Source organism: Pantherophis guttatus, chromosome 3 (assembly GCF_059756535.1).
Source record: "Pantherophis guttatus breed Tessera chromosome 3, ASM5975653v1, whole genome shotgun sequence".
NCBI lineage: Eukaryota > Metazoa > Chordata > Lepidosauria > Squamata > Colubridae > Pantherophis > Pantherophis guttatus.
In genome coordinates this window covers 171410350-171425060 of record NC_142065.1, presented here as the reverse complement: position 1 = coordinate 171425060, position 14711 = coordinate 171410350, and the positions used below count along the sequence as shown (strand labels likewise).

General features: G+C 35.9%; 1 protein-coding gene across 4 annotated transcripts in view; it reads right to left on the bottom strand.

Annotated features, from left to right (window-relative positions):
* Positions 1-653: 653 nt before the first annotated feature.
* Positions 654-14711, bottom strand: part of ASXL3 (ASXL transcriptional regulator 3) — a 112318-nt gene continuing 98260 nt past the window's right edge. For 3 of the 4 annotated variants that reach the window (XM_034429683.3, XM_034429687.3, XM_034429684.3), the window contains 4 exons: positions 11271-11367; positions 10308-10413; positions 5576-7493; positions 654-4475 (listed from right to left, as the gene is read on the bottom strand). In XM_034429683.3, coding sequence (XP_034285574.2) covers positions 861-4475; positions 5576-7493; positions 10308-10413; positions 11271-11367 — 5736 coding nt within the window. In that variant the 3' untranslated portion in view covers positions 654-860. The remainder of the gene's footprint in view (positions 4476-5575; positions 7494-10307; positions 10414-11270; positions 11368-14711) is intronic. The other variant, XM_087890518.1, reaches the window with a different exon arrangement.

The following is a 14711-nucleotide window of genomic DNA, read 5'->3' as shown; positions in this document are numbered from 1 at the left end:
AAATGTTTTAAAATAAAAGTTATTTAAAAATATCCCAAGTTGTAAACATATTTAAAAGGACTATAAATCATATGATTGCTTTGCTCTTTTAAATCTTCAGAAACAAAGAATCGCTTTGAAAATGGTATCACTTTTCAAAATACCCTTAGATATAAAATGGCGCATACTATGAATATATGTTAAATATCTCATTTTAGGACAAAATTATAAGTGAAACTTGAAGAACATAAATGAATTAATAAATTCTATTATAATAGCTTTACTTATTTCCCGTCCCCCGAACTTCTAAAGCCATGAAGATTCTAGTTTGTTAAAACTTGTTGCCAGGTTTAATTATACTCTAGTATAACAGCTTCTTAAGAAGGGATCAAATTACCCACAGTAGCTGCCAATGGATCAAAGTCAATCACTACAGGCAATCTTGGCTCCAGGTGTGAAAAACCTGCCAAATGGCCATTGCAATGATGGTTTGCTAAGGGAACCTGACTTTCATTCTTTTTTATCCTTCTTCTTCTTTTTTTTTTCCATGGGCTACGGCTGTGCCACATTCATCTGCTCTTTCATGCACAGAAACATACTGTAGACACTGAGCAATTCATTCTTTTCACTGGGAAGATCGACTTATAAATGGTAAAAATAAAATTATGCAGTAAGACATGAACAATGTTATATTTTAAAACAGTAAGAATGCTGGACACTTCTTAAAGGGGAATTACCAGGGAGAGCCATGCAAGCCAAACTCACTCCATTCCAAAGCATCCCTAGCAACTTCCCCCCCCCCCAGATACAATATGGCCTACAGAATTCCAGTTATTCTTCTCTTTTGCTTTCCTGTGTTAACAAGGAATGTGCTTTGGATTCTATCTAACAACTAAACAAGCTACACACAATTTGGAAGGACCTATGCAGTCATCATGGCAGAAGGCGCCACAGCCCTTGCATACTATCATGGCTTTCAGCCTGCAAGAACATTTCAGTTCCAACTCATCTGCGCTGCTGCTGTCGGCAAATTTCTGAACTGGGATTTGGGCATTTTGAATAGGTAGGCTTGTGGTTGTAGTTGAACTACTCCCTAAAATCCCAATAGATTTTTCAATGGCAGAGGTCGCCCTTTTGAAACTTGTGCTACCAAAGTGTATTGTAGGGTAATTTCCACGCTGCTGCTGCTGTGCCTGTATTTTTGGAGCAGTTAATGGGGCAAAAGGCTTCTGTGATTCTGAAAGTAAATAGGAAGGGAAGTCGGCATTTTTCAATGCAAAAGCTTTCAACTGTTCTTTGACTTCAGTCTGATCGTAGGGAGCTTGTTTCATGCCTAGCTCACAGCTGCTGCTTAAGCCTTCCTCCAAAGAAATGGGTTCTGATTTTATATTGCTACAGACATTTGCCGGCTGAGGCCAACTAAGTCTTTTGGTGGTTTCCATAGTAACTCCTGGTTGTTTGTGATCAGATGGAGCTTCTGCATTGGGAGGGGGAGGGGGCGGAGGGGGTGGGGGATGCACTAATGATTTATTCTGCAGAGTTTGTGAGGCACTGGGGATGTCATCACTTTCCTTAATTTGAACGTTTGGGGAAAAAACAGTTGCCAGTCTCAGCTGGTGAGGTGCTGTAGACATATTGGCCTCTCCCAGGGCCTTCTGCTCTAGGTGCCTGCTGAAAGCAAAGGAACTGCAGCCAGATGGGGCTTTTAAAGTTGCCTGCATCAAAGTCGCTGTAGTAACAGGGCCTCGGGCAGCCATTGGCATTTGGTAGAAATGCGGTTGATGCGAGGTACTTGTTTCGGTGTGGAAGCTGCCATTTTTCTCTACACTAAATAAGTTCTTCTGGAAACTACATGAGGGCAATGGCCTTTTCTGCTGTTTAATCTCTGGATTGTGAGCTATTCTGCTTTGAATGGTGTGCTTGCTTGGCCACTCCTGTTTAAATAGTTGGCCATGTCCAAGTTGATTCATGCTAGAAGTGATTATACAAGGAGTCACTTTAATATCTGAATCCACTGAAGGCTTCCCAGGCTCACATTTAATTTCTCCAGCTGTCCTGGCTACTCTCTTTTTGGGATGATTTTCACGTTTGCGGATTTGTAGTGGGAGTATATTTGTGGTTGTAAAATCTCTCCCGTCTGCATTTGGGGAGCTGGAAAGATTTTCGACTGTGTTTCGCTCGGATGTGACTGATTTACACCTGGAGGTAGTTTGCAAAGGTAAAGGAAGTCGACTGATTTCTAGTTTGGCCCCTAACCTGGGCTGCGGCAATACTTTTTCCAATGGCAAGTTGCCTTGCAGTAACTGGGTCACTAGAGGATTATTGGCTTCTACTGATGACAAGCGGCAACTTGAGGTTCCAGTATTTGTAACTCTTTTCAATGTCTCTGTTGTCAGTGCCAAAGAGTGCTCCATGGAATCGGTTACAGATCTCTTAGAGCTCTGAGCTGGCTGGGAACTTGGGGCTATTTCTGCAGTTTGCACAGGAAGTTCAGGTCTTACAAAATCTTCCGTGTCCATCCTAAAGCATTTGTCAGATTCGTTTCTTTCTGACTTAACAGGCAAGGCTATGCTTGTCACAACATTTCTTGTATGCATCTCGTGCAGATGTACCAGACCTGAAGGCTCTGTTTTCACATTTTTTAAACAGTTATTTTCTGAATATTCCTTATGCTTACTTGGGTTAAGATGACTGACCAAAGGCTGCTCAGTATTCATTACCTCATTGTCATTCCAACAGATTCGGCTGTTAGGATTATATCGGTTGGTACAGATACTTTCTGCTTCCCTCTTGAAAGTTAAAGGATCTTGAAACTGTTCTGAGAAACCTTGGGTTGGAGGAACAACATCCAACTGTTTATCTTGAGGCCCAAGAGGCACTTCCCGAAGAGCAGTACATGCTGCTTGTAAATGCTTGCCATCTTGCTTGGTTGGACCATTGTTAAAAGCAGAGCTGGGCTCCAAATGTTCATTATTAAGTAGCTCTGGCCTACTTATGACAGATACTTGTGGGCATGTTATGTTTTGTAAAGCAGTTTCAATCCTAATCGGCCTGTTTTGCGCTTCCCCGCTACTTTCTGTACTTTCCGTGGAAAGACCCAGAGATAAGCTTGAATTCATTGTTGTCATTGTGTGATCAACAATGACTTTACAAGGAATGGATCTATTTGCAGGTGCCTGTATATATCCTACTGAGGGTTTACCAGGCATATCTAAACGGCTTCTCATCCCCGAATTTCTCTCTATGCCATCAGCACTCATTTTGGTGGAATTCTCATAAGAATTTACAGTCATCATGTTGCTGGGAAATACAGAAATGGAAGTTCTGCCAATGGAATCTCCTACTGAAAGTGCCTCATTTCCATGTAAAGCTGCCCTAACAGAGATGCTGTTTGACAAAGCACTTGGGTCACTGCACCCAGTTAGGGATATCTTATCCGAAGGATATCTACTTATAGATCCCCCTGGAGGAATCAAAACAGAGCTGCCAGACAGGTGATCTGCTAAATTACTTACAACAGATGAAGTTGGCACAGTGGTATACTGACTTGAAATTGCACTGGTTGCATTGCTACTTGGCATTGGTAATATTTTCTTCTCTAAGGAATCTGACAAGACGGTAGTGTTGGCTGTGGCTGGAGGACCGGAGTTTTCATGACATTTTGGCACAATAGAAACGCATGGAGTGTCAGCCCCTTGGATGGATTTCAGCATAGTTATATTGCTAATCTTTGTGTCTGTACTTTCTACAGACATCAAAACAGAGGGCTTATCAACTGCACCAGCAAAAGAAAGTTCCTTAATTGTTCCTGACTTAGCAGTGCTACACACAGAACCAGGAACTGAGTTTTTCTTATATAGGACTGAAATACTTTCTGGAGAGGTAGAAGATAGCATTTTCTCACAAAAATGAGGCACAGATATGCTTTCATCAGAATTTTGAACAGGGATATCAGTGCTAGTTTCTGGCAAAGAAGTGGCATTAAGAGAGTGCTGCAATAAAGCAGTAGTTTCACGAAGGTGAGCAGATTTGTTGCTAGGAGACCGACAGTTAGGATTAACTATAATTACACCAGTAGAACCTTCAATCTTTGTTTCAGAAGCCACAGAGATCTCCACAACTGATGGAGCTTCTTTCAAGGCCTGCTGAGACTTGCTTTCCTTGTTGCTCTGGAGCAAGTGGGCTCTTGCTTGGTGCTTTGCAAACAACTTGGCCTTTGTTTGCTCCTTGATGTGGGCCAACGTTCGGGTCTTCCCACCTTCACAGGGGCTCCCTAGCCCTCCAGAAACAATGCTTGCAGCTGCAGCAACTGCAGCAGCTGCTGCTGCTTCCCTCTGAGCTCTGGCTTGCTGGGCTCTTGCTTTGATATCTGCAAGAGTTCTGGCCCCCGTGTTCCTCCCGCTGCTCACGGAGGTACTTGGAGTAGCCCTAGGTTCTGGTTTGGAAACCGGCTGGCTCTTGATGATAAAGGGTGGGCCAATTTTTGAGAGTTGGATCTGAATGGGAAAAGAGAATATATTAAAACCGTATTAGAAAATCAGAATTTATGGTGAACAGCTTTACGTTTTTACCATATGATGGTGAAAATGTTTAACATTCTATATATTATTAATCCCCCTCCCCTATTAATATATTGCTTTAGGAATTGGAGGAAATAATATTTGTATTGTCAGAAAATAATGAGTTTAGTTTCAAGGTCCTTTAATATTTTCCAGCACATCTATTTATGCTGCATGCCTCTTTCTGTACAGTTTGCTTTTCACAATCATATTTTCTGATTTTCAGTGTTGTATTCAGAATATAGGTATTTGAAAAAAGATTTCATTGAATTTTCTATAGGTTTTGCAAAATTAGAAGCCAGAAAAACATTTATTTTCATAGGTAGTTTCTCTTTCTAGTCACGGTTATAATTTAATACATCAAAGTTCAATTATCTTAACCCAACTGTTGGTAGCATCTGAATGAACACCACTTCTGCGGAGCTCTGTTACAAGGAACTATGCATATGCAGCAACTAAATAAAGCAAACAAAGCAAGAATGCAATGTTTATTCATACCCTTCTACAAATTTTGTATGTCTGACTATCTAAGTAACTGACAAAACTCCACAAGCCCGGGGGATAGCACGCTTTTATCTCTCATATGACTTTTCTCATTTATGGTTAATGATTCCATTATTTTCATTGCATAATATAATGCATCTTAAGAACCAGAGGCATGAATGACAGAGTTTATGATTTTACAAATGTTACAGTGAACAATTTTCCTTTTTCATTAATGTGTTGCTCAATGACAAAACAAACATTTGCAAAATACTATTGACAATTTCTAATGCTGTGTTCCTGAGGGTGGAAAATCACTTTTATAAAATATAGTATTTCATAATAGTGACATGTCAACTGAGGATGTTATAAGGAAATCTATTTATTGGCACCCTACAAGGAACAACAAAATGATTTTGTAGGCAAAAATTAGTAATTATGAGGTATCAGTTATTTGTGGAAACTGCTTATGGAAACAGTTTCCAGTGTTTCTTGATTTAGCTAAAATACAATCCAGGTAATATGTAAGTTTCTAAACGTCTATTTCAATTTACCTTTAAGGGTGGGACTCTGGGCTCTTCTCTAGGTGGTGGCTCTCTTTCAGATGAATTTGTTGATGAATTACGATGGGCCTGATCATCTTCAATTCTAGCTCTCTTCTCTTTACAGATTCCAAAACTGTGATGTTCAGCTGTTTTCCTCTTTGGAATCTCCAGGTCCCTGCTTTCATTTCTTACTTCAGGTGACTTGGTAACTTCACTTGATTTTGAAGAATAGGAACTTTCAAACCGATTCTGTATAGTCCCTTGAAGTTTGTGAGACTTATTTCTGCCAATTTCTAAAGATGATGTTGAGGTATATAACTTATCATGAGACTTAGATGGAAGAGATTCAATATTTTTGCATTCTGCCACTTCTGTTAAGATAGAAACTTCCACTTGAGAGATTGCACTTTTATTTTCAGATCGTTGGTGGCTACCATGATTTCTCATTTTTATCACTTCTGAAGAAGAGTTTTCTGCAAGAGAAGAAATGAAACGGTTCTCTATTTCAGTTTGTGACCTACAGGTTTGATTAGTAAGATTTCTGGACTGGGGTCCTTCTGCTAGTGAAGGTTCAGATATGACAGCTTTCATAGCATCAGGTACACCTTGAAGTGAATTTTGTTGTGATGGAATATTATCTTCTTGTGGAATATTAGGAATGCTACAGGTTTCTTCTTTCAGAGGTGACAAGGATTCTTCAGACAAACACAATGATTTTCTTTGCTGAATAAATCTTTCACTCACTGGTGAATTGGAAAGTGGAGATGCTTCTGAAGGCAATAGTAAACTATTTGAATGAGATGTTTCAGAAGCTAAAAGAACAGAAGACACTGAAGAAGTTTCAGATGTCAAGGGCAAATCAGACATTGGGGAAGTTTCTGATGGTAAAGGTAAATTAGAAACTGGTGATGCCTCTGAAGTTAGGGGCAAATTTGACAACAGAGATGCTTCTGATGTTACAGGTGAGGCTGGGAGTGGAGATATTTCAGATATTAAAGATGTATTCAGATTATCATCAACAGATTTTTGTTGAGTATCAGTTTCAGTGTTTTCAGTGCAAGACATGTCTGATGAGCATACAGTTTCAAGAGACACTGGTGTAGACGGTTCCTCTGAAGTCGATTGGGTGTCACCTCCAGGAGATGCAATACTGGCAGATGGTTCTTCTGGGCTTTCAGCAGAAAAAGATGTTTCAGAAACACAGGCATTTTCAGAGGACAGTTCATCAGGGTCACTCTGCAATTCCATATGTACTGCAACACCTCCACCAGTGAATAAGGAACCATTAAGGACAGGGGAATATTTTCCATGAGGACTAAGTTCTTTTATGGATTCCAAATCTTTTTCTTCCACATTACTAACAGAATTTGAGGAAGAAGCAGACTGTGAAGGTGATAAACTGCTTTCTATCTGATCTGTTATGACTGACATTTCTTCCTGGGGATATTCCAATCTTTCCTCTTCTTTGATTTCAACATGTGATAATGGACTTACTACATCATTCATCACAACACAGGATTCAGAATTCCTTGTAAGTGGTAATGGGTCTGTTTCTTCATTTGTAGCAACTGGACTTACTGGTTGTTCGGAATTCACATGTTCTTTTTGGTTCTCTTCCTGACATTCACAAATACTTGTCTCAACTTCCTCAGCAATCTCTTCTTGAATAATGGATTCTTCTGGAATCAAAATGTCTTCTGTTTCTGCCATTAGATCCTTGGAAGGAACATGTTCCATGTTGCAAAGTGCCTGACAGAAATCTCTCTCTGGCAAGAGTGGAGATTGATTGCTCTTTTCTTCATGGTCATCAAAAGAAGGCTCTCTTGAAGGACCAGGCAAATCCGAAGAACCAGAGAGGGATTTATTATCGTCTTCATTATTTTGTACTGATGTAAGCTTCCTAGATTCTTCCACTGACATCCCCAACCTAGTCAGAGATCACAGTTAAATTACATAACCATATTTCAATAAACATATGTCAGAAAAATAGCTATTGAGTTTCATTCTATGCTACAAACATATAATCTCTAAAGGAATCAAACGTACCAAATTTCTGATCTAGAAAAAGTATATTTGACTAATAAAATAAATTTTAAATATGCTTATATAACAACATTTTTGTCATTTAATTACAGGTATTGACATTTCATTCCACAGTGATATATACTCAACTAAAGCCAGGGCAAAGAGACATTACACAGTTACATGCAGAAAATTACTCTGCTTGTCCTGGTATCCAGCCTTCAGTGATATCATAGAAAATCTATCGGTGGACTGGAGAGTGTGTTAAAAGCCTGTCATCTCTGGCCATTTCTCCACTAGCAGTTTACAGCATATTCTAGAGTCATCCAACCATTATTATGCCAAAATGACAGTAATGAGGACAGATTCTATACCACCTCAGTGATGGCTGGATGATGCCATGAAGGTATTATAAATCTCTAAAGAGGAAAAGGGGTTTACCTCAAATTTTGTTATTTTTAACTTCCTCAACTGTTTTTTTTTAATTATTACTTCAGTTTACTGATAGAAAGTATTTTTGTCTTATCTAACTATTCTGTCACTATAGCATTTAGGGTACACAATATTTTTAAGTCTTGGGGGGCCTTTAATGACATGCCAGAACCTCACTTTTAAAAAGTAGATGTAGCCAAAAATTGATTTATTGAAATTTGAATTTCATTTTAAAATTAAACACAACTAATATGATTGTTCATTTAACATTTCCATCTCCTATTATGTACAAGTAAAGTGTTCTTTGAGTAAAGCTCTACTTTATGACTACATCCATATAATTTTCTTGATAGCAGATGTATTTTGGCAATGCTTTCTGGAAACAAATTTAACAAGATTTCTTTCTGAGCATTTATATATGGAATTACCCTGTCTGATATAATATGCAATATTTGGATTTGTTATGTGAGAAAGGTGACCTCACGGTATATGTAATTTTCTTGAAAATATTTATATATTAATTTAATGCTCTTCAAATGAGCCAAACTATAATTCCAATTGGCCCCAACTAGTCTAATTCATACTAAGGATAATAGGAGAAGACCACATTAGATAAAAGATGGATTAAACAAGAAAAAGGACAATAGACTTATTTTTCTTAGAATGAGAAGACACTATGTAAAATTGGTAAAGGTTTTTGCTAGTACAGACACTGTAATCTCTACACTTATTTTAAGTATTAGTGTGTCAAAAATGAAAAAAATCAGGGTCATTGAGCCCTTTGTGAAAGAGATAGGAAATAGTTATTTTGAAAAAGTAGAAGTGATATTCTTTCTGTAAAAAAAAGTTCTGCATGGATTTCCAAACTCTGAAGTGGGAAATTATTTTGCAAAAGTTTTTTCATTAACCTGGATGCATGTTAAAAAAAAAGGATAGGAAAAATATTTTTCTTATCAGAATTATGAAATCTTTGTCTATGAAACCAGAAAATACCTATGATTATGATTTGCAGAAATACTGATATATTATTGCAATGATGTAGTCAATCCTATATACAATATTCATAACAAAAAAAACCCTTTTAGATAGAGCTTCTTTTGAAAGCTTTTAAATATTTTTTCAAAAATAAAATGATATAAACTGGTAGTCATCAAGTTATGGCAATTGTTAAGTACATCCCTATGTGACTGCACCTGCTTTTATGACTTTTTGTGCAGCAGTTCTTAACAACTGAGTCCTGCAGTTGTTAAACAAACACCATGGTCATTAAGCGAACACAGCAGTCATTAAGTGACCCCACTCTATCCAATGGGTGTATTTTACCGGAAACCAGAAGTGAATCCTGGTTTCCAGCAAAAAATGTCATAAATTGTGGTCATGTAATCACGGGATGCTGCAAACGGCTGTAAACCGGGCCAGTTGCCAAGTGCCCAAAATGACTGTGGGGCCCCCAGCTGTCAGAACTTTGAAACTGGGCTGTAAATAGCTCTGAACAGGTTCTTTGTAACTTTCAACGGTTGAAAGTAAGTTGAGGGTTACCTGTATAAAGGAACTAACATGAATACATTTTGTTAATATAATATATGTGATTGCCTGCAGTGAATTTGAGGATATGGCATACATGTCTCATATAACTGTTATGTATCTGATTAGAAAATAATTTCATCTGCTTAAATGATTAAACATTTAATATTGAATGTCTCTGCCTATGCTTAATACGTATTTATGAAAGAAACAAGCATATTACTCTTTTCAAACAGAAATATTCTTCCACTGCTGTTGTTTTTTTTGTATCTCTATAAAATATAATATATGCATTCCTATATAATATAACACACAAATATACATTGTTTTTATTCACTCAAGTCAATACTCTAGTAAAGGATTTTATGAGGGAAAAACAAGTACTAAAATCATTTTTGTGATTATATTTATCTAATTTTATTACTTTGATTCTTTCTGAAATTTGATTCTTTCTGAAGGTTAAAAAAGGATGAGATTTACGTATTCATATTCAGTCTGTATTATAGTGTCTCTATTTGAATTTAATGTTTAATACATTTGGGAAAGGGTTTGGTGAAATTTTAGATTACTGTTAGTGTTGAAAATAGGAAGTTGAGAAATTGAAAAAATAAATCCAAGGAAGGTTTAGCAATGCCATTAGGAACTAAAATAATTGGTAAATTTATTAGACACTTTTTAAAACTAAAAGTTAGATTTCATGAAGTATCTGTTAATAGCTATGCACATTATTACATAACTGAGGACATTTCTCTTTGATACTTACTTTTCTCCATAAAATCTTTCAAAGAACTTCTCTTTCCAGGGTTCTGTTTTCTTTTCCTTTTCAATTTCTTGCCTGATGCGCAACTGCATCTCAGGTGTAAATTCTCCTAAAAGATACAAGAAATGGAAGGTCCAAAGAATTAATCTAGGGGTGCAACTGAGTTTTGTGTAGTGCAGGAATTTCTGCAGGCGACCCGTTATATAAATGCTGTGCTAAAGTTGTTTGGCCAACCGTGCTCTAAGATTTAAAAACTTAGACAAGTGTCAAAGATTTTTTGCACATTGTGAAACACAATCAACATTGCTTTCCTAAACATCATGCAGTTCCTGTGCTCTGCTAGCTGCTGCTTGAGAAGCCTCCATCTTTGGGCAGCAGCTTTTCATGAGGCATGGACGGTAGAAGTTTTCCCCTATTGCAAATAGTGGTTCAATATTCAATCCAAAATTTGAATCCAAACTTCAAAACTCAATCCAAAATTAATTTGAGAGAAACCTATGCTAAACCTATGGTACTTGTAGTGCTGTTTTTAGTATTTCTAGAGTGTATTGGTGGGATTTAGTCACATGCATTTAGGTTTCCAAAGCTGACACTGATGAAAATGCTTGTTCATATTTTAAGTGAAAGTACCCATTGGTAATCTGTTGTGAGGCATAAGAGACAGATGTGCTTAACACAACTGGAAGATGATCTAGAGTACATAGTTTTGAAATCTTGCCACTTTACATATTATCAATTTCATTTTTTAGTTTTCTATCTCGCCTTTCCTCCAGGAGCTCAAGGCAGTGTTATAGCACTCTGTCCCCAATTTTTCCCCACAACAATTGTGCAAGGTTCATTGAGTTGAGCGAGAATAAAATATTAAAAGTATTGAAATGAATGTTTTCCTGGCTGTGACATAAGACGGGAACTCTTTATGGAGGGAAAAACACTATTGGTTAAATCTAGTAACAAGTAGAAAATTACCTTCTGCCAATCGCTGTTTCCACCCTTGTGCTGCATATGCAAAGAATTCATTATTTAGAGCGGAACTACTGAGGCGCAAAACTCCATCACTTCCCATCTAGAAAATAAGCCGATGGTAGCAGAAGACACTGTCAGAGATTGCTTCAACTAAGAGTACATAAGAAGAGAGCTCCAATCATGTGAAATGGGGAAGGATAGAAAGTAGGAATAACATAGGGAATAATTTGCTAATATTAAATACGGTAGCATTTTCATTATAGTCATCAAATTAAATGCAAGTGGCCTAATCCAACATCAGTGTGCCTATAATAATGTTCTGTTGATTATGATATTGGAATCCTATGCATGTTTATGTCCGTTCTGTTCAATGGGCCTAATTTTCAAATAATGATGCAATCTTTGTTTATGATCTAATAGCAAATCAAAGAAATATTTTTGAGATGGAACAAACAATAGCAACATTGGAAACATTAATTGATGTCCAATATTTCTCATCTCTAAAAAAAGAGAATATATTTTTGGTTAGCAAGAAATTATTAGACCAACAGTATGTCCAAACTTCATACAGAGTAAGAAATAAGTAAACTAATGCATTATTTCACAGAACTGCAGTGGGTAGAATTCAAAGCTAATAAAACAATATGCTACTAGGATTCTGTGACCCTTCCTTCAATCACGTTTCTAATGATGACATGAGACGAATGAAGTGCAGTGGATGACTTGCAATGGAGATAACATAGAAACATTAAGAGTGTAAGCAACCTTTTTCCTGGCTAGTTGAGGGCTTACATTTTTTGAATCTTGAAGTCTACAGTGTGCATTCACAAGATTATGTTAAGAGTTTGCAGAGTGAATAGTAAATTAGGTATGGTTAAGAAAAACCAAAATAAGAAGTAGCAGTTTTAGGTTCTAGCTTCCTCCATTCATCTTAATCTCTTTTTAGATTAAGAGTTGGAAATCAGTTAACATTTTACACTAGAAACATTTGAAACATGAAAGAATCCATTTTTCACCAAGTAAAGTTCCACACTTCTCATGATCTAATTTAAATACATTAAATAAAATATATTGCTTTCAAAAGGAATAAGAGTAGAGGAAAAAAATCTAAGACTTCTGCTCAGAATCAATCATTATATCAGAATGTTTTTAAATCTTTAGAGCATGTATTGTATAAATTAAAGAATTAAAGAAAAAGAAAACTAAAAATTTCTAAATAGACAATTCAATAGTCTATGTTACAAAGAAGGCACAATTAACCATGAAAATTAAATTATTTGGAGGAACATGCCAATAAAGTACTTTTGAAATACACTATTAATTTTTACAGTTCTCAAGAAATGCTACCTAATAGAAACAATGCTTTAATGAGCCAGAACAACAATTGTTTTTAAAAGTTATTTTCTTCTTCTTTTGGGTTTGGAAATCCGATTTTGTCCAATTAAACACAATGAGATTACTATTTACCAGGCGTGCACTTTCTGAAGAACTTCCACCAAAAAGATTAGCTTTTAAAAAAAATATCTAAAAGGGGAACCCACCAGATAGAACCTACCAGTTATTTTCATAAACCAAGAAAATCTCAAACCTTAATAAATATTAACTTTTTTATAATTGGAATACATATTATACCATGTAAACTTTCATTTTATAAAACTACAAATCTTTATGATTTCCTAAAAGAATACACTATTTTACAGATGATCAAATTTTCCTGTATAGCTAATATCTTAAGAAGCATTCAACCAGTTAAATCTATTATCTGTTTGACTCCCTGCAGCTCAATCCAATATTACCATTACTGTTTTATAAAGCTACCACTTAACCTTTCTACATAATTGATAAGCAGAAATATTTCTCAAATAAAAGATTCAGTTATTATAGGTTGTAATTCTATAGTTAATATAAGCAGTAATACTGTAGACATTACATTATTTGATTATACTACAATAGTAAAGCTTTAGCTTTATAACATCAAAGGCTTACTTTACTAAATTAACATTTTATCATCGAATATTGATTTCCCATTTTAAGGGACAATATTAAATTATTATTGCCTTTTAGAAATTTGTGAGGAAAAGATTATTTTAGAAACTTTCTTGCAGACATTTAAGAAGAAGGTGCCATGAAGAAAATGATTAACTATAATGTTTTGTAGAAATGTAATAATCGTTTAATCGTTTTATATTTAAGACAGTCTATAAATTAAAGGTAAATGTTTACCATTCCATCACTTATCAGTTTGGTCAAATCTCATAGGAGTCTGTTTTTCAATGTGTAAAATGTGACTCCATTTCATATCCAAATGTAGCCACTACAATTTTGACTTTAACCCAATGTACCTTTTGAGGCATGAAGAAATCTGGAGTCTGAGATTTTAGCTTTTACTACTATTAAATTATATGAATTAAATACACTATCAAAGAAAGATTGTGGCAGTCAGAAGATTCAAATATGTAATGAGTGCTAACAAATTAATAGAAAAATGTTCAGAGCCAAAAATCCACACACTGTAAGTAATTTAGAAAGGTCACTGAAAACTGCTCCATGAATTACATTCCAGTAGAAATCACAACATATTCAAATATTTCAACTGAGCAACTTTCCTAAAAAATACACTTTTCTACAAGGAAATTTAGCAGTTAGGTAAGTTAACTAAATATGTGTATACCACTAGTATAAATGCATACTATATGGTCACCCTTTGCACCTTGAAACACCAGAGAAACAAACACAGGCTGGAGCTTCTTTTAGGTTCAAACTCAGAATTCTTTACTATTCTGCAATGGGAAAATTAACATTCTTAAATTTTCCTATTTTGCCATAGGAATAGAAGTTTAATAATCCTGATGCATACCTTAATATCAACTATCATACAGAGATGCATCAATGCTTAAGCTATTGTACACAATGCCAAAACTTCTTCAAAATAAGTGCAAGAAAATGACTGAAGTTATTTTTCAACATGGTGCACACCGGATGAGTTGACAATATGGATTATCCATAGAGTTCCAGATGAACCATTCCTTAGCCACCTAAATGAATTTTATTTGAGAAAACCAAGTGAAATGCAAAAAGGGATTAATACAGATTTTTGTGGAAAGTGGTTTATATTTCTATATTTTACATTCTGAATGGGAAATGAAATGAAACATTATTTTCCAAGGGAAATTATTTGTATTGATAGTATATACTGTCACTTTGTGGAATGTATGGGTAGAAAAGTATGTGTACTTAGTGGGATACATACAGTGGTAAAATCTAAAATTTGTTACCGGTTCTGTGGGCGTGACTTGGTGGTGGGGGTAATGTGACTGGGTGGGCGTGGCCAAATTTTTTTTTTACTTCTAAAACCATTTTTTACATGTAAAACCATGTAAAAAATGCTTTCAAAAGGCTCTGACAATCCCAGCTGAGTTGCCTGATCGTCAGAGGGTTTGCCGA